The sequence below is a fragment of the Meriones unguiculatus genome, chromosome 15, assembly GCF_030254825.1.
Source record: "Meriones unguiculatus strain TT.TT164.6M chromosome 15, Bangor_MerUng_6.1, whole genome shotgun sequence".
In the NCBI taxonomy this organism is placed as follows: domain Eukaryota; kingdom Metazoa; phylum Chordata; class Mammalia; order Rodentia; family Muridae; genus Meriones; species Meriones unguiculatus.
This window is the reverse complement of record NC_083362.1, coordinates 13,081,916-13,109,558: the sequence shown is the minus strand read 5'-3', so window position 1 is coordinate 13,109,558 and position 27,643 is coordinate 13,081,916. Positions and strand designations below refer to the sequence as shown.

Sequence of the window (27,643 nt, the reverse complement as noted above, 5' to 3'; positions counted from 1 at the left end):
TATAATTGTACCACAATTTCTGTATCCATTCCTCAGTTGAGGGGCATCTGGGCTTTTTCCAGCTTCTGGCTATTACAAATAAAGCTGCTATGAACATGTTTGAGCAAATGTCCTTGTTGTATACTTGAGCATCATTTGGATATATGCCTAGGAGTGGTATGGCTGGGTCTTGGGGTAGCACTATTCCTATTTGTCTGAGAAAGTGCCAGATTGATTTCCAAAGCAGTTGTACAAGTTTACATTCCCACCACCAATGGAGTAGGTTCCTCTTTTTTCCAGCATGTGTTGTCACTTGAGTTTTTCATCTTAGCCATTCTGATGGGTGTAAGGTGAAATCTCAGGGTCATTTTGATTTGCATTTCCATGATGACTAAGGATGTTGACCATTTCTTTAAATGTTTCTCCACCATTCGATGTTCCTCTGTTGAGAATTCTCTGTTTAGCTCTGTATCCCATTTTTTAATTGGGTTACTTGATTTGTTACTGTTTAAGTTCTTAAGTTCTTTATATATACTGGATATTAGCCCTATGTCAGATATAGGGTTGGTGAAGATCTTTTCCCAATCTGTAGGCTGTCATTCCACAAGGGGAACAACAGAACCAAAAATTTTGGGCACAGGGGTCTGAGACTGATAATCCAAACAAGGACTATGCATGGAGATAACCTAGAACATCTGCACAGAAGTAGCCCAAGGCAGCTCAGTATCCAAGAGGGTTCCCCAATAATAGAACCAGGGACCATGTCTGACATGAACTCATGGTCTGGCTCTTGGATCACCTCCACTTGAGGGGGGAACAGCCTTACCAATCCACAGAGGAAGACAATGAAGCCAGTCCTGATGAGACCTGATTGACTATGGTCAGATGGAAGGGGAGGAAGACTTCCCCTATCATTGGACTGGGGGAGGGTCATAGGAGAAGAAGAGGAAGGGAGGGTGGGATTGGGAGGGGATGGGGAAGGGGGCTACAGTTGGGATACAAAGTGAATAAGCTATAATTAATAAAGTAAAATAAAAGATATCAGACACAGGATGTAAAAAAAAATGAGGACGATGTTCCTGATGATCTTAGGGGAGTTTAAATCTTTCTCCATTTAATGTGATTTTAGTTATGGGTGGTTCAAAAAAGTGTTTCCCCGTGCTGAGGAAATTCCCTTTAATTACTGTTATGTTATTGTTTCATTGCACGTCACCAACCTTTATTGGGGGATTTGTGCCTATTGAGATGGTCCTAAAGTCTGGTCCTTTATCTTCTTTGTAGCCATGTGTTTGACTTGCATTCCTCTTCATGGTTTGCAGCCATGGTAGCTGCTGGCTTTAGTTTCACGGTTGTGTTGAGGATCTTGAGTCTCTTTATGGTTTTCAAGTCACATTAATAATGGAATTTCTTATTTTCTTGTTGGGATCTTTCTTCTTCACTTGCCCTTTTGAGCACCCTGACCTTCCTGTCACTGGATTCCGTGAGGGCTGACTTCTTTGCCTGGTGTTGGGTCTCACTGGTCTTCATGTTTGTAATGCAGAGGGGAGACTTTGTGCTCACAGCAGGTGAGCCGCACTCTCTGGCTTTTTGTTTGCTGTTTTGTCTTCATTTGTCTTCTTAGAAATACAGCTATAAACACTGGCTCCTGACTTCCATGCCCAAATTCTGTTTAACCCGATTCACCATCAGGGAGCTTCCTGCTGACCGCCTCTTGGCTTCCAGGGAATAAATTGATGCCACTACTCCATCTCTTGTTGGCCTTTGTGGCTCTCATTTCTTCATGGGAACAAGTATTAACTTCTATCCCTTTCTTGCTTTGGCCACACTTGGGTCAGCATTTAACCTCACTTCTTTGTTTCTGTTTTACTGATGTTTTACAAAGAGAGCTATTTTAATTTTTAATATTTATTTTTATTTATGCAGATGTGTGTGTGTGTGTGTTTGTGTGTTTACATAGCATATGTGTGTGAGTGCCAACAGAGAGTGTCAGATTCTCTGGAGCAAGAGTTATAGGCAGTTGTGAGCATGCCTAACCTGGATGCTGGAACTGAACTGAGATCATCTGGAAGACCAGTAAGTACTCTTACCCTGAGGAATCTCTCCAGCAGCCAAGGAAGGAGATTTTCATGGCTTCATTGATTAGAGTGGAGGAATGCCTAGAAACAAGGATACACAGCCCAGACAGATGTTCTTAAGAGGGAACAAACCTCTTAAAAGATACTGCCTTATAAGGCTATATAGGCTACATAACTATGGCTGAAATGCAAAATATTTAATATCATTCTAAAAAATTGAAATAAGGTAGACCTTAAAATGACACAGAAGGCTGAAACAAGGATAATGTTTTGATTCTCAAGCGGAGACATTTGCTGCTTGCTTCTGGTATTGCAGTGTGTGTGTGTGTGTGTGTGTGTGTGTGTGTGTGTGTGTATGTGTGTGTGCATGTCTGTCTGTCTTAGGGCTTCATAGCTATGAACAGACACCGTGATCAAGGCGACTCTTATAACGAAAACATTTAAGTGGGGCTGGCTTACAGTTTCAAAGGTTCAGTCCATTACCATCATGACAGGATGCATGGTAGTGTGTAGGCAGACATGGCGCTGGAGATGGAACCAAGAGTCCAACATCTCTATCCAAAGGCAATCAGCAGGAAACTGGTTTCTACACTGGGCAGAGTTTGAGCATCTTATAAAAGACCCCAGACTCCACCTCCACAGTGACACACTTCCTCCAACAAGACCACACCTGCCAACAGTGCCACTCCCTATGACCAGACATTGAAACACATGCTCTATGGGGGCCAAACCTATTCAAACCATCACATTCCACGCCCTGGGCCCCGTGGGCCTGAGGCCATAACAATGCAAAATGCACTTAGTTCAACTTCAGAAGTCCCCATAGTCTATCACATGTTTGAAAGTTCTAAGCTCAAAGTCTTTTCTGAGATTCATGTAAGCTCTTAACTGTAATCTCCTATGAAGTCAAAATCAAAAAGCAGATAACACTTCCGATGTCCATCCCATTTGCCTCTCCGAGTGAGGATTGATCATCTTACCCAAGGTCCTCCATTTTGCTTAGCTTTTTAAGGTATGCAGATTTTAGTAGGTTTGTCCTATATTATATATCTAATATCCATTTATAAGTGAGTATAGACAATGTTTGTCTTTCTGCTCCTGGGATACCTCACTCAGGATGATCTTTTCTAGATCCTACCATTTGCCTGCAAATTTCATGATTTCCTTGTTTTTAATTGCTGAGTAGTATTCCATTGTGTAGATTACCAGAATTTCTGTATCCATTCCTCAGTTGAGGGGCATCTGGGTTGTTTCCAGCTTCTGGCTATTACAAATAAAGCTGCTAAAAACATGGTTGAGCAAATGTCCTTGTTGTCTACTTGAGCATATTTTGGATATATGCCTAGGGGTAATATAGCTGGATCTTGAGGAAGCACTATTCCTACTTGTCTGAGAAAGCACCGGATTGATTTCCAAAGTGGTTGAGCAAGTTTACAGGGAACAGGACAGGACCCTACCATAGAGGGCCACTGAAAGACTCGACCCAACAGAGTATCAAAGCAGAGGCTGAGACTCATAGCCAAACTTTGGGCAGAGTGCAGGGAATCTTTTGAAGGAAGGGGGAGATAGAAAGACCTGGAGGGGACAGGAGCTCCACAAGGAGAGCAAGAGAACCAAGAAATCTGGGCACTGAGGTCTTTTCTGAAACTGACACTCTAACCAAGGACCATGCATAGAGATAACCTAGAACCCCTGCACAAATGTAGCCTATGGCAGCTCAGTATCCAAGTGGATTTTCCCTAGTAAGGGGAACAGGGACTATCTGTGACATGAACTCAGTGGCTGGCTCTTGATCACCTCCCCCTGAAGCGGGAATAATCTTACCAGGCCACAGAGGAAGACAATGGAGCCACTCCTGATGAGACCTGATAGGCTAGGGCCAGATGGAAGGGGAGGAGGACCTCCCCTATCAGTAGACTTGGAGAGGGCCATGGGAGAATATGAAGGAGGGAGGGTGAGATTGGAAGGAAATGAGGGATAGAGCTACAGCTGGGTTATAAAGTGATTAAACTGTAATTAATATAAAAAATAAAAATAAAAAAAACAAAAAATGTCTGGGCACAGGGGTCTTTCTGAAACTGATACTCCAACCAAGGACTACTCATGGAGATGGCCTGGAACCCCTGCACAGAGGTAGCCTATGGCAGTTCAGTATCCAAGTGGCCTCCATAGTAATGGGGATAGGGACTGTCTCTGATATGAACTGATTGGCCTGCTCTTTGATCACCTCTTCCTGAGGGGAGAGCAGCCTTACCTGGCCACAGAAGAAAATGCAGCCGCTCCTGATGAAACCTGATAGACTAGGATCAGAGGGAAGGGGAGGAGGACCTTCCTTTTCAGTGGACTGGGAGAGGGACAAAGGTGGGGAATACAGAGGGTAGAATTGGGAGGGGAAGAGAGAGGGAGGTACAGGGGGGATACAAAATAAAAATAAAAAAGTAAAAAGAGGGGAAAAAAGCATGTAGCATCCCACCTCAATATCCAAATCAAAAGCCTTTGTCTTCTAAACTCAAAATGCCGATCAAAGGCATGTTGTCTTCCTACGTCAAGATTCTGATCATAGGTGTGACCTCCATTTCTAGATGGTAGTTCTTTCCAGATATAGTCAAGTTGAGAATGGAGCACAATCCATCCCTTGTTAACTTGACACACAATCATCTGTCCTTATGTTCAAATGAAAACAATAACCAGGTCATAATAACACCTAACATGATACAACTATCCTTCATACCACCACAAATCCATAAACAATAATAATAACATCTAACATGATACAACTATCCTTCATACCACCACAAATCCATAAACAATAACAATGCCTAACATGATATAATTATCCCTCATAAACCTCAAAAATAGTAAATTTAGAATGGGTGGCAATGTCCCCTTTTAAATATCCTTTTCACAAGGTGGAAGCTTAACTGGGTGGGATCTTGCTCTGAGGTCAGAGGTCACCACTTGCTTAATTCCATTTAGTATCTTTCATCTATTTAGTATCTAGTCATCTCCTTGAATACAGCATTTAGCTCTATTCCACTTCCTGGTGCCCCTTTATTCTTGAACCATATACATTGTATTTTTCTTTTTCTCAACTTGCTACATTTGATCAAAAACCGTTTTCGTAAGAGTGAACCAGAGGACAGAGTCTCTGCTAGGCTGTTTTGGTATTTAGTTTGCCAATGCAATTAATCTAAATCTCTTCACTTTAGCCTCAGATAGACTCTTTGGACAAGGGCAAAAAACAACCACATTCTTCGCCAAAATATCACAAGAATACTCTCTAAGCAACACACTAGATAAAACCTTTCTCCTCAGCAATCTTTTGAGCCAGGTCCCCACAGTTGTAATCATTCTCAGTACAACCGTTTTCTGTATCCCTACTAGTATGGCCCACTACGCCCTGCATTACACTGCTTTTTTTAAACCAATATCCCAAATCCACATTCCTCCAAACAAAAGCCTATCACAGCAACACCCCATTCCCTGCTACCAACTTCTGTCTTTGGGTTTCATTGCTATGAAGAGATATCATGGCCAAGGCAACTCTTATAAGGACAATCATTTGACTGAGTTGGCATCCAGTTTCAGAGGTTAGTGCATTATTATCATGATGGGAAGTATGGCATCATGCAGGCAGACATGATGCTGGAGGAGCCAAAAGTTCTGCACCTTGATATGAAGGTAGCAAAGAGGAGAGTGTCTTCCACAGACAGCCAGGAGGAGACTATCATCTGCACTGGAAAGAGCCTGAACATAGGAGACTTCAAAGCCTGCCTACAGAGTGACACACGTCCTTCAGCAAGGCTGTATCTCCTCCAGTAAGCTCACATGTGCCACTCCATATGGCCAAGCACTGAAACACATGAATCTATGAGGGCCAAACTTATTCAGTCATCACAATATATTTATATAAACATATACACATGTATAACATTTAATGTGTAAATATATCATACACATGTTACATAGTATATAAATATATTTATGAAATATGTATATAAACATATGTATATAAAGATATACACAATATATAATATATTATATAAAAGATATAAATATATACCTAAGAAATGTATATTTATTTAAATATACATCTATGTTTTTAGAGAGAGGAAGCTATCTTTCTGATTATCTGATTTTGTTGCAGCAGCCCTGGTGATAGGAAGGATTTGTTTTGGAAGATGTAATAAACGTGATTGTCAGGGCCCTGTGTGTCAGTTTCAGATAAGCTAATGTCTTTTGGGCTCTGAATCTTGGGGCTTCCTAAGTTATTCTCGTAAAATGTAAGATTACACACAATTAATATGTAATTAACCAACCGTTTTTTTTAAGATTCCAAATTGATGAAATAAGTGAAATAAGGAAACATCACAGGCCTCAATAGGCATAGCGGCAACAGGAAGACACTGCTGAGAAGTTCAGCAAGGGGTTTGGAGAGGTTCGGCTTCAGATAACTGAACTTAGATTACAGTTCCAAAGGCTCCTGCGTGGTTTGAGGGAAGGACTCTGGAATCGTAGTGCCTGGGTAGAGACAAGTCACTTAACATCTCGGCATTTCCCCATCTGTAAAGTGGGGGTATTAATAGTACATACACTGTTGGGTTGTATGTGTTTGCTGGAAGGACCTGCTATAGCCTTGCTTACTATGTGAGCACTTAGGTAATCTATCCTGTTGATATTGATATAGTGAAATATTAGTGGTTCATGCAAAAGTTGTCATTATTCAACTCTAACCACCTATTCATTTATTAAAACACCAAAGATTAGGCTTTGCTAACACTATCAAGTGGATGAATACACGTAGCGTCTTGGAACTAGTAAGAAATGAGGGTAGTAATTGTGTATTTGTGTTCAATTTTCAGACGAGAAGTTCACTTTAAATTCTTTTATTAAATTTTTATTTTTTATATTAATTAAGTTTATTTACTTTGTACCCCAGCCGTAGCCCCCTCCCTTATTCCCTCCCTATACCACTCTCCCTCCCTCATCTTCTCCTTGCCCCTCTCTAAGGCCACTGACAGGGAAGGTCCTCTTCCCCTTCCATCTGACCCTAGCTTATCAGGTTTCACCAGGAGTGGCTTCAGTGTCCTCCTCTGTGGCCTAGCTAGGCTGCTCCTCCCACAGTAGGGTAGGGCGGTCAAAGAGCCAGCCACTGAGTTCATGTCCCTGTTCCCCTTACTAGGGAACCCACTTGGATACTGAGCTGCCATGGGCTACGTCTGAGCAGGGGTTCTAGGTTCTATGCAGAATCTTAGAAGCAGATGCCATGTGTTCCTTCTCTGTGCATGTTGCTGGGTATAGTTTCTCTCCCGGGAACACTCAGCTCAGTGTACCTCATGATTTTTAAATGACATGCACTGCAATTCTTACTCATAGAGTACTGCGTGGGTTTCTTTGTTAAACTTAACACTATGGTGGGGAGCAGAGGACAGGCCTTGCATGTGTCCTATCAGGTGGGTGCTGCATGCTTCACCCCATGCCTGTGCTACCCCAAGTGTGTGCCTCATGAACCACCTTTCTGGGATTTTTAACGAAGAATGTCTGTGTTCCATAAAGTACCTGTGACTGTACAGATGATAACATGTGGTCCTAACAGCACCCAAACATGGATGTAGAGTTAATCTGAAGAACTGGAGATGTCAAGATGGCCCCTCAGTGAAATCCTGATTTGTGTTCATGACTCAAAGGGTCAGGACGGCAAGTGTCTGGCAGTGTGTGGCTCCCAATGTGAGGCAGAGGCATCTGATGATCAACTGGAATATTAACAAAGTGTTTCCAGTGTTTCACGCTTTCCTACAGAATACAGATACTTTTTATATATTTACTTTCTCACTTTTTAAAATGCAAAACATAACTGAGGATGTTTTCTAGTTAAAAACCCATCTTGTCTGTTGGAGACAGTGCCTGGATTTAGAACAATCCCACATCCACTGGATAGCTCAGCCTGGTCTTCGTTTGTCATTTCTTCCTTATGAGAATGCGTTTTATAATTGTACATCATTCTTTTTTGACTTTTAACAACTTTATTTCTTTAAAATCAATCAGTAAGACAAGTGTCTAATGTGCTATTTTGGACAACTTGGGAGTAGGCCATTTCTCAGACAATCAGAATAATCCATATAGTTAGGTATTGTGCCAAGGGTATCAAGTTAGATCTCTGTCGAGAGAAATATTCTGTTTTGTTGACTAGAACAAGTTTCAGAACTGGCTTTCTAAGTGCCTATATAGACCTTTTCTGTAGGTCTATCTGTAAGTGTGCCTGAGTATCCATCAAACCACCATCACCTACATATTGTTCATCTTCCATATTTGATGCTATTTTATACTGATCCATTTACTCTCTGAAAAAAAACATATGGATTGTTAGACACCTTTTATATTTATGCTTTATTATTTCGAAGTTTAAATGGAATTCAATTGTTGTCAAATTTTATTGTGAAACTCCTGTTATAGAAGCTTTTATTTTGTCCCTGACATGTAATAAAATTTCAGACTTCTATGTTTTACACAAATCAGGGCTACTGAGATAATTACCAGGGATTAACAAAGCAGATCACCTTGTTTATAAGGGGAGATGGCAGTAGCAGGTGATGTCTGTTTGACAAGCTGTGGGTGTTATTCACAGAAAGGCAAGGCAGCCTTGCCAAGGCTTATGTCTGGTGCAGTAATAATCTGCTAGAGGCACTCTGTCTAAGCTGTTCATTTGCATAGATGAATTATATTTACATCTTACCAAATGAATGAAATGATATTGAATTTACTAGGTAAGTGCATGTCTTAAGAGCATACTGACTAAAAGCAAATGGATGTGAGACATTAGTACTTTTGTTTGATTTTTTGTTTTGCTTTGGTGTGTGTGTGTGTGTGTGTGTGTGTGTGTGTGTGTGTGTGTGTTAAGGAAAAAGAGGCAGGAGCTGAGCTTGAAAATGTTACTTTAGTTGTACAGGATTTTAGAAGGAGTAATGTTTGAATCTGCAACTGACATCCATTGGAGAAAGGATGTGAGGCTCTGGTATAATTCAGGGAGATGTGTGTTCAGTTGAAGCTAACGAACACATATTGGAGAGCCTGCTATATGAGAGCGAGGTAGAATTTGAGTAGTGGAAAATAAGGATGGGCGGATCACCATCCTTGCTATCAGGTTGCTTGTGGCCTCGCAAGGAAGGAGGAGGTCAGAGAAATTAAAAAAAAAAATGTAGCCCAAAGTATTAAGTGCTGTGTCAGAGACAGTAACCATGAAGGGTAGGTAAAGTGTGCAATATCCATTTGAGACAGGAAGTAACCAAAGAGAGCTTTTCTGAGGACCTGGAGTCTCCTTAGTTGATGTATGAAAGATGGGTAAGTAGTGGTAGGTGGAAAAGGGTAATGTGCAGGGAGGAGGGAGGCATCCAGAGGATGAGGCTCAGCAGAAGGAGGGACCAATTGTGTTGGAAAGAACTGTGACGTCATTACATTGAGTGTAAATAAAATTACCGGTGAACAGAGCTTACATACAAAAAGATAATTTAAGAAATATTCACTAGATTGAAAGACAGCCAATCCTGGAAACTGAGAGCTGAGGGATGAAACAGTCTTTGGCTCAGACAAAGTCGGAGATGCCATTGGCTCCAAACTTGTCATTGTTTGAAAGAAGGCATGTTCTTCCAGGTGGGTCTAGTGGAGGGGCAGCAGGACAATGTGTGCTGAGCCCAGCTGGATTTCAGCCTCTGCCCTCTGGCCTGCTGCTGTCTGATATTGTACAGAACACTATGAACACTATGAGGACAGATTTGTGAAAAAGAGATCTGAGAGTTCTTGATGGGGGAGTGATGAGCTTGGCTGTATGCAAAGTCAGCCAAAGACAACTGAATCTGTCCCAGGATGGGCAACAATTTCTGAAGCATTGTTCCTTAGTTGTTAAATGTCAGCGAGTGGATTTTAGAATTGTACCTTCTGTTGTATATGTCTACAGTACTGGTGTTTGTTTCTCAGATGGTCGCCCAGCTAAGTAAAAGTCTCATTTCAAGTAATTTTTGTTCCCCAAAAATGTTGGCTTTCTGCTAACATGCTGAAGAACTGATAATTGAATTGGTAATACATTAATCTTGATTCCTCTATTTTAGAGTTCTGTGCTGTACCTAGTAGCCCTCGGTCATGGTTGTTGTGAACTGTCACCCCCTTTGAATATAGAAGCTGCAGAGAGATAGCACTGAGTCCACACTGGTCATTTAAGCAAGCAAGCAAGCAAACAAAAGCATTTATCATAGATAAGGCCAAACACAACAATATGTGTGTTTTTATATTCTATATATTTATATATCTAAATTCCAGGTAGCAAATGAAATCTATCACCAGCTCCATTATTTCATTGTGGTATTAGAAGCTTTAAAACCAATAGTATAATTTTGTCAGAAGCTCATTATAACAAATATAATCATAAGTATTTACATCAGTTATGTAATAAAATACCCAAAGCTGGACTCATTTTTAAAGGCTTGTTTAGCTCACAGCTCTGGGGTCCAAGGGCATGGTCTGGCATCAGCTTGGCTAAGTGAAGCTCTAAGGGTTGGGATGATTTTGGGACCAGAGGTCTCAGAGCAAGACCGAAAGCCAGTGTGGCCAGGATTGCCTTTTTATAATGATCACACTCTAGAACTGTGGGAATCCTTCTCAAAGCCAGTGGCTGAGGTAAACCTGATAAGCTGGGCTTTTAAAGTCCTCTATACACGAACTCTTGCAGGACAAACTCAAGCTATTCAGACCACAACAGCATGTGTTTTCTTTACTCTGGTAAATTGCGAAAAGGGAGAATTCCCTCCAGTGTTTAAGGCGCCACTGTTTTGCAGGAAACGCTGTCAAGGACCGCTGAAGTGGCAATGAGACAGCCCAGCCGGAAGAGGAAGCTCAGCATGGACTCCAAAGAGCGTATGACTCAGGAAGGGTGCTTGGTAAGATGTCAGCCTCTTAATCCATCCTGCCAGTTGCTGAGTACTGCTCAAATTCAGTCGAGTAGTCCCACTGCCATAACACTATCTGAGGGATGTCTCCAGCCACTCAAAGCTACTTGCTTATGGTTGGATTTTATGCATGTTATTCTAGAATACAGTGTTCTTAAAGTCTGGTCTCTTTTTAAAAGGCTTTGCTTTCTAACTGAGCCATAGAAATAAAAATGTTATAAACTGTATCATGTTGTTTTAACATGGTTTAATGTTTAGGTCAGGTCAAACATATTTCTCTGCTAAAACATTTGTTGTTTCGTATGCAAAACACTGGTGTTAATGTTAACGTTAGTGTGTGTGCATGTGTGACAGAGAACAACTTTAGGTGTTGCTCCTTAGACACATCCCATGTTTTGTTTAAGACAGTGTCTTAGTTAATGTTCTGTTGTTGTGAAGAGACACCATGACCACGGCAATTCTTATCAAGGGAAGATTTAATTGAGGCTTGCTTATAGTTTAGAGGTTTACTTCATCGTTATGATGGAAAGAATGGTGGCTCGCAGGCAGACTTGGTGAAGGAGAGTAGCCGAGAGTTCTACATCTGGATCCACAGTCAGGGAGGGAGGGAAGGAAGGAGAGGAAGAGAGAGACAGACAGAGAGACAGAGACAGAGAGAAAGAAAGCCCAGAGCCCACCCCAAGTGACACACTTCCTCCAACAAGACCACACTTCCTGACCCCTGTCAAGTAGTGCTGCACCCTAATGACCAAGCATTTGAGCCTATGAGGACCATTCTTATTCAAACTACCACAGACAAGCTCTTTCATTAGTCTGTAATTCCACCAGGTAGGGTCAGCTAGCTGGCCAACAAGCTCTGGGGATCTAAGCCTCTCACCTCCCACCTCACTGTCACTGGGAGCTTTTGCACCGTGCTCAGCTCTTTGTGTAGGTTCTTTGGAATCTGAACTCGGGTCTTCACGATTGAAGGCAGGCAGTCTACCAGCTGAACCAGTCTCCCTTGTCCTGTTGGTTGTTTTGTTGGGGTAAAACCCTTTCAATCTCCTTTTCCCTAATCTTAGGAACATCTATTTTCTTTTCCCCAGTCACCCCCCACATAATGCTGCCTCAGAACTCGCTCCTCTTCATCCAACTGTTACTTAAAACCTAGGCATCCTGGCCACTTTTTTTTTTCATTCCACTTGTCCCAGACTCAGGTAACCACTTTTCTAGTCCCAACTTCTTTGAGAACAGGCTCCTCTAGATTCCACACGTAAATAAGGTCACAGGTACTTGTCTTCTTTGCTCCTTACTTACTTAGTGTAGCACAATGCAACTGGTCAAATTGAACATTATCAAGAAAAGAAATGGGGACTATGAACTCCAGTCGTTTTATTAGAGGTCTCCAGAGAAGACCTCTGTGTGTCCATCTACCTAACTGTCTGTCTATATTGAAACCTATGTAGAGAATTGTTTCAATGATTTGCCTCATGCAAACATTGTGGCTACCAAATTGGAAATGTGTAGGGTAGGCTAGAGGCCCAGGGAAGAGTGATACTGAAAGCTGGATCCTGTGTCTGTCACTAGTCAGGCTTCTCCTCAGGACCCTCTATCTTTTCTGGGGTCCCAGTCTTCTGAGCGAGCCCTACCAAGATCATTGGGCTAATTTGCTTTTTATCTGCATCCACTGATTTCAGTGTTAATCTCGCTTAAAATTACTCCGCAGTGTGGACGTTTTGAAGGTATAATGCTTATCACTCTAGTTCTCTGGCCTGAGCATTTCCCCCTTGACAGCTCTGTGCCTTGAGGAAAGTTAAGGTGGATAGAGTGTCCTGGAGCCCCCTGTGGTGAATGATTTTTTTTTCTTTTGCATTAGCGGCTGAACCTCCACAGACATTTATTCTCTACATTTTGGTCAGTTGTGAGTTTCTGCATAAAACATTATCTTCTGCACAGAGACACTTCTCTGATGATGTCTATGAACTGAATTAATCTATGGGTAGAGATGTGAATTTAGAAGGAAATGTGATATTGTGTGCATTTAGGAGAAATAGTTCATTCACCCCTGGGGCCTGTGAGCTCCCCAACAATAGATCATTGGCTAAATTTACAGTACCAGGTATGTTTCCTCCTATGGTGTAGGCTTGAAATCCAATCAGAGAGCAGTTGGCTAAAATTCATGATACTATTGTATCTATGGACACATTTTGTGACACTAGTCATTGTTGTTTAAAGGGGAAGATTTCTCATGACTTTCCCGTCCTAGCAACCTACAGAGTCCCTCCCAGTAGTATGAAGCTAGTCAGCAGCACATTCTCTGGTCATTGCTAAAGTAATATCTTGATATTCTGTGGCCAGAATGTGTGGTGTCATCCGGAATAGGGTATTTCCATCAGTTCTGGTGGACAAGAGCAGTGACAACAGCCTATATTTGGGGTGGGGGTTGGGTGGGATACTCCTGATCAAAAATTTGAGCAGGGGTATCTCACATCAGGCACTGGGTCTATCTGTCTGTCATTTCCTCTGTCTCTCTGTCTGATTTTTTTCAAGACAGGATTTCCATGTGTCGCCCTCTGCTTATCCTGGGACTTGCTATGTAGACTAGGTTGGCCTTGAACTCAGAGATTGGCCTGCCTCTGCCTCCTGAGTGCTGGGATTAAAGACATGCACCATAGCCAAAGCTGGGTTTTTCTTTTGGTGATCCTCTATGCATGTGCATGTAGAATTTTATATTTTCAAAAACGAGCACATGATAAAGAGAGAAAACTACAGCCGGGTACTAAGAGAAAAAGTGAAATTTTCTGCCACACCTCTCATATTCATATTTAGTATCAAGCATTTCTTGAATTAAGTATCAAAGAATAATAAATATTTCCTGAAATATGTGACAATGGCTAATAGTTTTTTGTGGAACTGTAAGAAACATAAACAAAAGGAAAGTTAAAACCCCGAATCTTTTATGTACATTTATGAATATGTCATACACAGTGCTTATCATGAATTGACTAGTGTTTTACTTGTGCTCAGGGCCATAAACTTGCCTTGCAAGAACCTCACTACTATGTCTCCAGTAGGTTATTTTTGGCAGTTAATATGCATACTTTGGAAATTCATGTGTGTTTGTTTTTTTTTTAGTGGTACATAGTGTTCATTTTGGGAATATGCCATGATTAAAAAAGAAGACTGAATATTTGTTTTCTTCTTTTAAAATTTTAAAAAAATTATTTATTTATTTATTTATTATTTATTAACTTTATATCCTGGCTGTTACCCCCTCCTTCATCTCTTTTAAATCCCACCCCCTCTCTCTTTTCCCACTATGCCCCTCCCTTAGTCCACTGATGGGGAGGTCCTCCTCCCCTTCCCTCTGACCCTAGCCTATCAGGTCTCATCAGGACGGGCTGCATTGTCTCCCTAGTTAGTACATGTCACTCTCAGTTCGTAATTAAGTGGGGTCCTGGAACTCCATTTCTGGATGGAGAACAGGGTTCCATTTCTCTCAGGGACAGCTAGAACACCTTAGAGTAAAGCCTGAGTGTGCTAAGGTAGGGTGTGGAAAAAGTTTTCCACGGAGTGTTACAGTTTAACTCTTTTACCGTGACTTTGCCCATGGCAGTGGAAGCTCAGGGGTTGCAAAGCCTACGACAGATACCAAACTGCCACAGCTCTTGGTCAAGATGCTGTGCTGAGCATGGCAGAGGTGTGAGCCAAAGCCCATGCCTGGTCAGCTTGTATCCAAGACACAGGCCTGGGGAGGCTCAGGCCTGGTGATGCTCAGGCCTGGTGAGGCCAAGGCCCAGTGGGCCAAAGAGCAGGCCTGGTGAGAGAGAACCCAGCAGGGGAAGAATGGGCAATATAAATTCTGGGCAGAGGGAGGAATTTTGAGGGTGAATGTGTTTGATTTGTTAGGGTCAGGGGATTGGGGATACTTAAATGGTCCTATCATGAAAAGGAAAATTTAGTACTTAATTATCCTATGGGGAAGGGAGGAATCTCTAAGTACAGTTGAAGGTCACTGCAGGATTAAGGTCCTTAGCAGGGTGGGGCATTTCTAGGAATTCATAGATGCTTGCTAAAGCATTTTCCTTAGCAAGGGAAGGGTCTGGCCTGTAATCTGCCATGAGGGTTATGTACCCTCCTTACAAGACCTGGAATCTCCCAGATTAGGGGAGACTACAGAACCCCGCTGAGAAAAAGGAGTCTATCATCATAGACCAAGCACAAATGGTTGGCCATCCGGAGATAACCAACTTCAACCTTTTCCAGCGGAGTCCCACAAGTATAGAAGGCTTTGCTATGAAATTTTCATACATTTGTATCAGCTACACTTTATTCTAATCAATCCTCTTCTACCACCACCTCCTTTGGGGGCCCAGGGTACACTCTGTCTGTTTGTCTCCTTTCCCAGACAGCTTCCATTCTGCCCTCAGGCCATGTGTATTCTATTACCCTCACTTTCTCCCTCCCTTAGGATCGTTTTCTCCCTTCTCATGACCCCATTTCTAGTTTCAACACACACACACACACACACACACACACAAATAGTTTTAAATTTAGGTCACATAGTTGAGAGAAACATGGTATTGGTCTTTCCGAGGGTCTGCTTTGTTTTCTCTCTAGCTATTGTACAGGGTCAGGCTTATGTTTAGGACCTCTGATATATTTTGAACTGATTGTTGTGTAGGATTTTAATGAAGTATCTGGGACTATCGTTCTTCATGGAAATCCAAATTTTCAAGCACCATTATTTAAAAAGTTGTATTTTTTTTGTTTTGTTTTGGTTTTTGTTTTTAGCATATTTGTCAAGAACTAGGTGGTGGTAGCTGTGTGACTTTTTTTCTAAGTCCTTTGCCTTATTTCATTGGTCTACACATCTGTTTTTGTGCCAGATACCATGCTGATTTTGCTACTGTGTCTGTGATATAATTTGAAATCAGGTACTGCGAAATCTCCACCATTGTTCTTTTTGTCTTAGTCATTCAGTCTTTCATGCTTCTACATCAAGTTTAGGACATTTTAATGGGATTGCATAATATAATAATTTTCTCAACATTAATTCTGTTAATCCAAGCTCAAAAGAGATCTTTTCATTATCTAGGGTCTTCTGTTTCCTTCTTCAGTATCTTAACAATTTTTATGGCAAAGGTCTTTTGTTTTCTTTGTTAGGCTCTTTGAAGCCCTTGTGAAAGAAATTCCCCCTCCTGTATTCCTTTCTTGGCAAGTCTGTCACTGGTATATTGAAAAACTACTGACTTTTGTACATTGATTTTGTACCCTCCTCCTTTGCTCAAAGAAGTTTCATTTCTGAGTTTTTTGGTGGGGGTCTTTATAGTCCTTTAAGTATAGTACCGTGAAATCTGCAAAGAAAGATAATTTGATTTTTTTCTTTCCTCTTCTTTGATCTTTTTTTCTTACTCCACTAACTAAGATTTTGAGCATTATATAGAATAAAACTGGACAAACAAGCCCTTCAGATTTCAGAGGAATGATCTCAGTGGCTCTGTATTTTCCATATATGGCCTTTATTATGCTGATTTCTGTTTCCTTTGTTTGTTTGTTTGCTTGCTTTTTGGGCCAGGGTTTCTCCCGGCAGCCGGATTCTCTGGAACTCACTCTGTAGAGCAGGCTGTCTTAGACCTCAGAGACCCATGTGCCTGAGTGTCGGGATTAAGACTGTGAGCCACCGCTTCTAGTCTGTTTTCAATTCCTAATCATTCTTCTGTTTTCAAGCTGTACTGTAGATTGTATCTAAGGCCTCATACCCTCTAGTAAAGCAAACTACCACTGAGCTACAACCCCATTCCAGATAGATTCTTCAGTGCTTTCCCCTGAAGGGATGTTGAACTTTATCAAATGCTTTTTCTGCATTGCTTGGGATAAGCATGCAATTTCTATCCTTAAGCCTGTCTGTGTGGTGCATAATACTTATTTCTATATGCTAACCCATTCCTAGAATGAAACAAACTTAGTCGTGGTATGTGTGCTATGTGGATTTTAATTTGTTTTTGAACTTTGTTTATAAGAATAGCATTAGCAAATTTTGTATCTATATTTGCTAAGGAATTGTTCCATGGTTTTGGTTTTGTTGTATTTGTATCTATTGCTGCCCTGCAGGTGCTAGCTTATCAGCATGAGTTTGGCAGTGTTTTTTCCACTTTTATTTATGGAACAGCTAGAGGAGCATTGGCATTAACACTTATTTTGTCAGAATTAGAACTTAATAATGATTTCTTGCTACTTCTATGGCAATAATGTTTAATTCAGTTTTAATTGATACTGCATATGTCTACTGGCATAAATATTTTATGTTATTACTAGATATTTTCATCCCCTCCTCTGAACTCATCTACTACCTCCTCCCTCCATTTCCCCCTTGTTCTCAGGTAGCAGCAGTCTCAGATTCCTGCCAGGAAAGAAGGGACCTATGAACTGGTTAGGGACACAGGTCCTCAGGCAGGATACCAAGTGTTGGGTTGAGTTGCTGGCCCAAGTCTGGAGTCTGAAACTTGAGAGGAGGGGCTGTTAGGTGGGCACAGGGCATTTAGTCTGAAGCCATTCACAGGTGATGGCAAGCATACTAATAGCTTTATAATTAAAAAAAAGAGTTTTCTTGGCTATAACAATCTAGCTTAGGAGTTTTTCTTTCCAATAATTGGCACATATCATTACCTGTTGTCACGGGTTTCTGATGAGAGACAAGATGTTATTTTGCTTCTGTGTGTTGATGTGTTTTCCTTATACCTTTTAATATTTTTTCTTTGCTCTGTATTTCCAACATTTTTATAATATTGTAGGGATGTTCTTTTTTGGTCCTGTCTATTTGAGTTTCTAAATGCCTGTTGTGCTTCAATGTCTGTTTGAATGAACTTAGAGCTTCATATATATTTCCACCTCTTCTTCTATCCCAGGGATTCTTAGATTTGGTCTTTTGATTGGCTGGCACGGTTCTTGGACACTGATTCCTGCCCACATGTTTTTCCTCACTGATGCTTATGTATAGTGTTTCTTCAACTTTACCCTCTGTTCTTGCTGCTTTTTCTTCTCCTGGGTTCAGGCTGGAGATGATGATGCCTCGCACTACGATTCTTTAATCAGATTCATTAAGATTTCATTTTCAGTGTTTCTGCTTTTCTTTTCAATATCTCAATCTGCTTGCTGATTTTTTTGAAATTTTGAAAACTGATATTGAACTATTGCAGTGTCTTTCAGTTAATTAGGTAAGGAACCATATTCTGCAGGACATATGTTGCTTTGACTTTTCATATTTTGTGTTGCACCTTTGTTTTGCATATCTCTTCTATTTTGTAGAGAGCATTATTTTATTTTTATTTTTACTTTTACTTTTTTTGAGATTATAATATAATTACATTTCTTCTTTCCCCCTTTCCTCCTCCACCCCCTGAAAATCCTCTCACATACCACTTCTTGTTCACTTTCAAATTTCTGGTCTCTTTTTTATTGTTATTGAATATGTACATACATACATACATACATACATACATGTACATATATATGTATATACATATATACACATACCTTACCTGAATGCCTCTTCCCTGAGGTCTAAGGTTTATGGTACAAAGATGATTTGTACCAAGAGCTTCCAGTTAAGGTGGGATTATTTATGTGTGTGTGTGTGTGTTTGCATACATATATTTAAATTCAATCTGTTTAGTCTGTATGATGCTACTTGTATGCAAGATTTTGGAACTGGCCATTTGGTATTGGGTAACCAGTTGATGTGCTCCTCCCTGTAGAAGATTATTTTTCCCGCTCTGAGCATTCCTTAGTTACCTGTAGTTCTTTGTGTGGGGCTGAGGTTTGTGGGCCTTTCCCTGTGTACTTAGGTATGTCTATTAGTGTCATTCTTCAGCTCATGTTTGGACCATCATGTTGGTGAGATCTTATGGGTGTAGTTTCTGACGTTCCTGGGAGACTTACTCTCACAGCAAACTTCCTGATCTTATGACTCTTACAATCTCTCCACACTCTCTTCTGCAATTTTTTTTTTTCAATGCAGTTTATTCAGGAACATTGAACAATCCTCGGACCCCGGGGAAAGCCAGCCCACAGCTTAAATAGCCTCTGGGTAGCCAACCCAGGCATGCCACGGGGGCAATGCAGATAGGTCTACATACATGGAAGCAAGCCAGATCCTCGGCCTTAGCCAAATGTGGAGTTGTTCCTGACAGAGAGCACTCACCATCGAAAAGGTGGAAGGCGGAAACCAGCTCCATCTTTAAGGCATAGCATTCTGCAGCTCTCTACAGTTCCCCCTTTTTGTTTTAGACGCATCAGGCAAGAGTAGAGGTCTGATCTCTGATATTAGAAATAAATTGGGACTTTGTACAGATGTTCATTTAGGTGTCATCCACCCAAAGAGCATCGGACCCGTCCGATACCTTTTTCTCAGAGGCGGGACCTGGGGCATCAACCCGCAAGCAATCAGACATGCTCTTCTCTGGGTCCAAAGAGGCTGACCCTGAGTGCAGTGCTTAGCCTCGCATCCTGAGCATATCATTTTAGCTTTTTATGGTATCCAACCATGCTTGGGGAGAATGTCTTGCTTCAATGGCTGTAAAGGCCTGAATGATCATGGCTGCATCACACTGTTGTGAGACTCTAATCTTGCATATATACCACAGGCAAACCAAGGAGACCAACACCAGAAGGCCTGCTAACACTCCCATGCTGAGCCTTATGCATAGGAGTGTTTCATAGATATATGCTATAGGACTGGGCTCTTTTGATTGGCTGAAGTTTTCTGTAATGCTCTCTTTCTGTTGCAAAAAGAAGTTTTCTTGATGAGGGTTGATGACTATACTTATCTGTGTCTGTAATGACAAATGTCTGTGGACTGTCCTTAGGGATTATGCTGGATTAATAAATTAGTGGTTGTAGATTCTCCTCAAATATCCATGACTTTCCTAACACTGAATAGTTAGCAAGGTTTTCAGACCCAGACAGTTCCCCTCTTTTTGAGCTGATCTTAAGTGCAAGGGTAATTTATTTCTGCAAAGTTATGTGTGCCACTACTGCACCTTTAGAGTTATCTTGCCATGGTAGTGGTTGATGTGGTCCATAAGTGAAAGGGCTGGGGAGGACTGCTGGTTGCCCACCTTCTTTGGAAGATTTTGGTACAAGGCATCTTTGTACTATGAAAGCATGTCCTCAGGGAGGAGGCATTCAGGTTAGTTCTCTAGCCCAGGCGTCTTTGTACCCTGTTTCTGAAGTGCACGGTACCTTCAGCAATAGGTACTTCCCTTTGTACTCTGGAGAGTAACCAAGGGAAATAACAATAAGCCAGGTATTGGGGAGTCTCTTGGAACAGGCCTTCTCAGTTCTATTTTTTTTTTTTTGGTAGGTTGTCTTTGGCCCTTGGAGGTAATATTGTCAGTCCAGCTGAGAAAGGTTTATTAAAATTGTATATAGATATTTATAAACAGTTATTATATATATGATAGGATTATTTTAAGGTAAATAATTAATAGTATGATTCCTTATACCATTTCCAGACAGTCATACTGTTATTTTCCCCACCTCCATCCTTTTGTATTGACTTCCCTTCACTCTTTGAACAATAGCCTTTTTTACCATTTCCCCATCAGTACTCATCAGGGTACTCTCGTATTCCCCTTTACCCTCCTCCATTCTCATTCTGTATTTGTCTGTCTCACATTCCCTAAAAGGTCCTCTTTCCCATTTCTATGATTAGATCATTTGTACACTGATATTTGCTTTTTTGTTGCTTCCAAAACTCAATACCCTGGAAATGGTCCTGGTTTGCTTTCCTGGTTTCTGCAATTATTCCCGGCTATGTGCTCCCATCTGAAGATTTAAAGGTAGGAGCCACAGATGAGACAGAACATGGGATGTATGACACTCTAGGTCTGGATACCTCATTCAATGTCATCTTTTGCCTTCTATTCATTTACCTACAAAGTTTATGATTTCCTTTTTCTTTTCAGAGGAATAGTATTCTGTAGCAGATATGTACCATATTTTCACTACCTGTTTCTTGGGGCTGAAGGATATTTAGGTTGCTTCCATTTCTAAGTTATTGTGAGTAGAGCATCATTCAACATGGTTGAACAATTTCTGTGGAGTAGGATGTCATATTTTGTGCCTATAGCTGAGTCAGTTGGTAGACTTATTTTTAGCCGTAGGAGAATTGTCCCTTGCTGATTTCCATAATGTCTGCCCCAACCTGCAATCCCACCCACAATGAATTAGGGTTCTCTTTTCCCTGCATGCCCTCCAGCATTTGTCATGGATTGATTTGTTGATCTTTGCTGTTCTGACTGTGGTAAAATAAAAACTCAAAGTTTTGATTTGCATTTTCATAATTGCTAGGATGATGCACATTTTTTGAGATATTTCTTAGCTATTTATTTTCTTCTTCTGAGAACTCTCTGTTCAGGTCTGAGGCTCATTTCTACAATGGGTCATTTATTTTAGTGATTCTTTGTTTTTTAACTTGTTTATATGTTCTGGATATTAATCAGTCTGATGTCTAGCTGGCAAGATTCTCTGTTTTGCAGTCTTTCTCTTTATCCAGATGATTGTTTCCTTAGCAGTGCAGATGCTCTTTATTTTTATGAAGTTCACTTGTCAATTGTTGGCTGTAATTCTTAGGCGAATGGAGTCCTACCCAGAAAGCCTTTTCATACAACTATGCTATTAGGGTCCTGCCTGTGTTTCCTCCTAGCAGTTTCAGGGTTAGGTCTTTGATCCGTTTGGAGTTAGTTTTTATACAGAGTCATAGACACAGGTCTAAATTTATTTTTCTGCATGTGGACATCCAGTTTTCCCAGCACTATTTGTTGAACATGCTTATTTTTCTCCAACTTGTGTTTTTGGCATTTTTGTCAAATTTTAGGTGGTTGAAGTTATGTGTGCTCATGTTTGGGTCTTCAGTTTTATTCCTTTGGTTTACATATCTGCTTTTGTGCCAGTCTAATACTGTTTTTGTTACTATGGCTCTGTAATGTATCTTAAGATATGGAAGTGAAATTCTCTAGCATTTTTCTTTTTGCCTAGTATTGTTTTGGCTATCCAGGGTGTTTTGATTCGGTATACATTTTAGGACTTTTTTTCTACATCTCTGAAAAATGAGATGGGGATTTTGATTGTATATATATATATATATATGTATGTATATATTAAGATAGTCATTTTCACAATATTAATTCTACCAACCCATGAGCATGGGACACTGTCTTTATCTCTTTCTTTCAAGGTCCAAAGTTTTCATTGTAGAAATCTTCACTTCTTTTGATAGCTTTATTACTAGATATTTTATTTTCTTTGAGGCTGTTGGAATGGATATGTGTCCATGGTCTCCTTCTCTGTATGTTTGCTGATGGATTATAGAAAAGCTATTGATCTGTGAAAGCTTATTCTGCATTCTGCCCTGTTGCTGAATTTGCTTACCAATCCTGTGTTCTGGCAGAATTTGGGGGATCTTTTATGTATAGTATCATGTCAGCTGCAAATTGGGATAGCTTGACTTCTTATTTTCCTATTTTTATCCCGTTGATTTTCTTCTTTTGCCCTATTGTATTTCTATCACAGTGTTGATAAGGAGTGTGGAGAATGGAAATGCCTGTCTCATTACTGACTTTGGTGGTTTTACTTGAAGCTTTTCTCTATTTGAGGATGATCTTGACTAGGGTTCCTCATATATTGTTTTATTCCCTTGAGTATGTTCCCTCTAGTATTATCTCCTCTAGGACCTCCTATCATAAAGGTGTGTTGGATTTTTAAGGTGTTCTCTGCATCTGTTGAAATGATCAGGTTACATTTTATTCTTTTAAATCCATTTATTTATTTTAGATTTATTGACCTGCGTATGTTTTATCCTGCATTTCAGGAATAAAGCCAACTTGGTCATAGTGGATAATCTTTATGACTTAGGTCTGCTTTCTGTTTGCTAGTATCTTATTGATCAGTTTTGAGTCTATGTTACTCAGGGATCTTGGTCTGTCATTTTCCTTTCTGTTGCATCTTTACTTGGCTTTGTTATCAAAGTGACACTGCCTTTGTAGACAGAGTTTTGGAGTGTTCCTTCTGCTTATTTTCTTTTTTTTTTCTTTCTTTTCTTTTCTTTAATTTTTTTAATAGTTTATGTAGGACTGGCTGTCGATCTTTGACTATCTAGTAATATTCTGCTCTGAATCCATCTGGTTCTAGACTTAGTTAGCTGGAAGTTTTTTTTTTTTTTTAATTACTATTTCAATCTCCTCATTTGTTATGGGGCTGTTTAGGTCGTTGGGTTCTCAGTTTAATTTTTGTGGTTGGGCTGATTCTTGAAATGTATCCATTTCTTTTAGGTTTTCTAGCTGAATAGGGGTGATTGTCCTACTAAGCAGGCGACTCCTTGATGGCTCAGTCTGAAGTACAGACCAGCAAAGACAGAGCAAATGACTATGTTAGCAATAACATCAGCAAAGAGAGCTTCTTTAGAAAAGCACAAAAAAAGAAAGCACCCAAATTTCCCAATAATGTAAAATTTCAAAACTTGATAATTGAAAAAGGAGTGTGTTGGTAAGGTGTTTGTCAACTTTACATAAACTAGAGTCATCTGAGAAAAGGGAGCTTCAGTTGAAGAAATCCCCCCATCAGACTAGCTTGAAAACAAGCCTGTGGGCCATTTCTTAAAACAGATAATTGCTGTTAAAGGACCCATTTCGCCATGGGTGGTGTAAAACCTGGGCCCATGATTTTGGGCTCTCTCAGAAAGCAAGCTGAGCCAGCCACATAGAGCCTTCCTCCATGGCCTCTGCTTCAATCCCTGCCCTGACTTCCTGAAGTGTGAAATGACACACACGCCCCTCCTATGCCCCACACAACAAGTTGCTTTTGGTCATAGCATTTACCACAGCAATAGAAAAACTAACCCAGGACAAAAGAGAACAACAATAAAATAACAAGGAAACATGAGAACTTTTTTTTTTTTTTTTTTTTTTTTTTTCAATGCAGTTTATTCAGGAACATTGAACAATCCTCGGACCCCGGGGAAAGCCAGCCCACAGCTTAAATAGCCTCTGGGTAGCCAACCCAGGCGTGCCACGGGGGCAATGCAGATAGGTCCACATACATGGAAGCAAGCCAGATCCTCGGCCTTAGCCAAATGTGGAGTTGTTCCTGACAGAGAGCACTCACCATCGGGAAGGTGGAAGGCGGAAACCAGCTCCATCTTTAAGGCATAGCATTCTGCAGCTCTCTACAGTTCCCCCTTTTTGTTTTAGACGCATCAGGCAAGAGTAGAGGTCTGATCTCTGATATTAGAAATAAATTGGGACTTTGTACAGATGTTCATTTAGGTGTCATCCACCCAAAGAGCATCGGACCCGTCCGATACCTTTTTCTCAGAGGCGGGACCTGGGGCATCAACCCGCATGCAATCAGACATGCTCTTCTCTGGGTCCAAAGCGGCTGACCCTGAGTGCAGTGCTTAGCCTCGCATCCTGAGCGTATCATTTTAGCTTTTTATGGTATCCAACCATGCTTGGGGAGAATGTCTTGACATGAGAACTTTTTTAAAAAAATCAACTAAAGTATGGTCAAAATGCAGCTGAAAATAGAAAGGTCAGGGAAGAAACACAGGGACAAAAAGTCACTAAAAATACTACTAGAAATGCAAAACGAGTCATAAAATGTTTAATAAACATATACAAGGGAATAAGAAATAAAAGCACGAACATTTTATAAATACAACAAGTAAAAGCTAAAAATGTAATGAAAGAAGATAAAAAGATCACAGGGCCTAAACAAGAAGATGAGATGCGGGAAGCAGCTCCTGGTCCTTTGACAGTTGGAGTGTGTGTGGAGGTGATTTGAACGCGTGGGCTCCTGCCTTTCTGGTAGTTTATGCTGTGGCTGAGTCTGAATTGGGTAGATGGTTCAGGTCTTCAGAGCTGTCTTCACGTGAGAAGTATGTCTTCCTTATGTATACACCGTGGGCCTCTGCTGGCTACACTGGAGTTGGCACAGGTGGAGGGCCTGTCTTCAGGTTTTCACCAACTCTTGAATGTTAATTCCCCTGCTGTGGGAAGCAGCTGTGGGTATCACGCACACACTTGTGATGTCAGAGTTCTTAGGCTCTACAAGATATAGTCTTCTTCAGAAACTGGTTAGGAGAGATTGAACTCCAGGGTCGTTCTTGGTCAATGATGTCTGTTCAAGCCCAAAGAGGGCTTATTATATTGTTCTAGTCTGAGCGGGGCCTCCCTGATCTGCACCCTTGGGCTTGTGAGCAATCCCCCGTTTCCCAGGTCTTGATAACTACCTCTTTGGGCCTATCTTCATCTACAAATTGAAGAATAGGACAAATTGAGGCTCACTGACCTGTGCTTTCCTCCTGATTCAGTCCCTGGTGATAGGTCAGGTTTCCAGGGTGACTATAGATTCTGTCTCAGAATACTGGCCACTGTTGCCTTGAGTCATAGAAGGACAAAATGAAAGTTTTCTTTACCACAATCTGTGTGCTGCTGTAAGAACCACTGTTTCACTAAATGCAGCAGATTGTGTGACTGGAATGCTGATGAGGACAGGATTGCACATTTCTGGCCTGACTTATTCTTTGGAAGCTCTTTCTACCATATCCCTTGCCAGGGACCAGCAAGGCTAAAGCTGTGTCTAGGGTCTCTGAGTCATGAGTCTTTTCTTTTTTTCCTATGCTTTTTGAGGATTTTCTATATCCTTCCTGAATTTCAGAAGTTCTTCCTGCCTTTATTAAATTCTGAGTCTTGCTGTCTTATCCAGAAGTTCACGGGATTTATCTATGTAGTGTCCTACTGTAAACATTGACTTTGCTTTTATTTTTGTGGTTATACATATTAAATCAGCAGTCTTGTTTACATATCTTATAGATATTTGGATACTTTTACAGCTGATCCATAGGTAAAGTCATATTGGAAGAATTGTAGTATTAAGGATTTATCAGCCATTCTACACCATCTTCCAGAAAGGTCATCTTGGTTTATCCTTCCTTCAATGTTCTCTGATATGGTGTATCTCTCTCATGGGTTTCATTGAATGCCCTCCATCTTTGCTTCTGTGCTTCTCTTTTGTAAGTGACCTTGTGTTTCTGTTCCAGTCCCAGTGCTCCAAAGAAGCAAAAGAGAGGAGAGGTTTTTTGTTTTGTTTTGTTTTGTTTTTTTGTTGTTGTTGTTCCATGGAGACTCTTTGACACACCCTGCTTCTTGGCAATACCTGGCATAAGGATCAGTGACATTGAGTCCACTTTGTTAGCTTTTTCCTCTGAGCACCTTGAGAACTGACTATCTATAGAATACAGGCACATGGTGACTTGGAAAAATTAATTTTTTTCTCAAAATGAATTTTATAAATGCTTGATGTTTAATGGGTATTTTTGGCCCAATGACTTCAAAACAATATGCAGGATATAAAATTTTAAATCATCCTTCAAAAATGGGCTTTACAATTTTTTACAAAGTGATACTTTTCTTTAGTCCTAAGAATAAGATATATGGTTTCCAATTCTATTCTTGGTACCTCGTAAAAGTAGCAAACTTCTTTAAATACTGAATCTTAAACTTTGGGACACATAAATATGGGGTTTCTTAATCTTTTATAGGGTGTTGAATGAAAGGGAGCTAAGTTAGAGTAAGGTCACCAAAAAGTTATTTAGCACATACACTTGGGTCTCTCGCTGATGGCTGGTCTTCTGGGTTGAGTCCCTGGACATGGAGATTGACTGAAGAATAAAGAGCAATTAGGATGTTTCTATATAGTGTTTACTTACTGTGTTAAGACAGTAATTTTTTTGTTTGTTTGTTTTCTTGTTTGTTTGATTGGTTTTTGTAAGTTCTGCTAACTGCATTCTGAGAAAATACAGCTTACATACTAGCGTGGGGAGTTCTCTCCACCTTGAGCAAGGACAAAGTTGAAGGGTTGGAGCGAGGGTTTCATGAGCTACAGTGTGAAGTTGGCAGTGACAAAGATGAATAAGAAGAGGGGCTACAAGCACTGTTCGATCACATGTCTGTGTGCAGCAGATGTTATTGGCAGGGTTCTAGGCTGATAAGTATGTGATTATAGATAAGAACATTTCCACTTCAGTCTTTGTTTCTGCCATGTATCTCTCACCTGTGTGATCAAGCAGGATTCCCCTTGCCAGCTGGGATAGTTCCTTGGTAGAACAAGAGTCTTCGAATATCTTTAAGGGACTGTCTACTTTGATAACTCTAAGTTTAGTGAGTAATGAGATTGGTAGATACCTAGGGAAAGTCCGGGCTAGTCTAGGTTAGGTTTAGTCTTCCTGGCTGAGCTGAAGAGGTTGTATTTGATACGGTGGCCATTGGCCTTAGTGTGTAAGGATGACAGAGAGCCACGGTTGACCTCAGTTTTGATAAACTGAAGTGAAATCTCATTAGAAACACTGAACAGGTGTTGAGAAAACTCAGCTGGCTGCAGTTACTTCAATTTTCCTGGATTTTCCCAGTAGTTCTTAACTCTCCCATTCCATGGCCTCACATGTGATGGACGCCATTTTCCAATAATCAGTGGAATTAATTTACAAATGAACTTCAGAAAGAAGGCCTTCATAAACCTCTGGAGATATCGCCTATGATTCTTGTATAAGCCTTTGAAAGTACTGTAGAGATTTCCTTTGGAGACTGTAGCCATACTACCAAGTACTTGAACAAA

At 40.7% G+C, this 27,643-nt stretch overlaps 1 protein-coding gene across 2 annotated transcripts in view; it reads left to right on the top strand.

The window, feature by feature from the left end:
* L3mbtl4 (L3MBTL histone methyl-lysine binding protein 4) overlaps positions 1 to 27,643 on the top strand; it is a 438,827-nt gene that overhangs the window by 66,073 nt on the left and 345,111 nt on the right. For both annotated transcript variants that reach the window (XR_009586410.1, XM_060368214.1), the window contains exon 3: positions 10,880 to 10,981. Coding sequence is in view for 1 of the 2 variants with exons in the window: in XM_060368214.1 (XP_060224197.1) it covers positions 10,910 to 10,981 (72 nt within the window). In the remaining variant the exon portion in view is untranslated. The remainder of the gene's footprint in view (positions 1 to 10,879; positions 10,982 to 27,643) is intronic.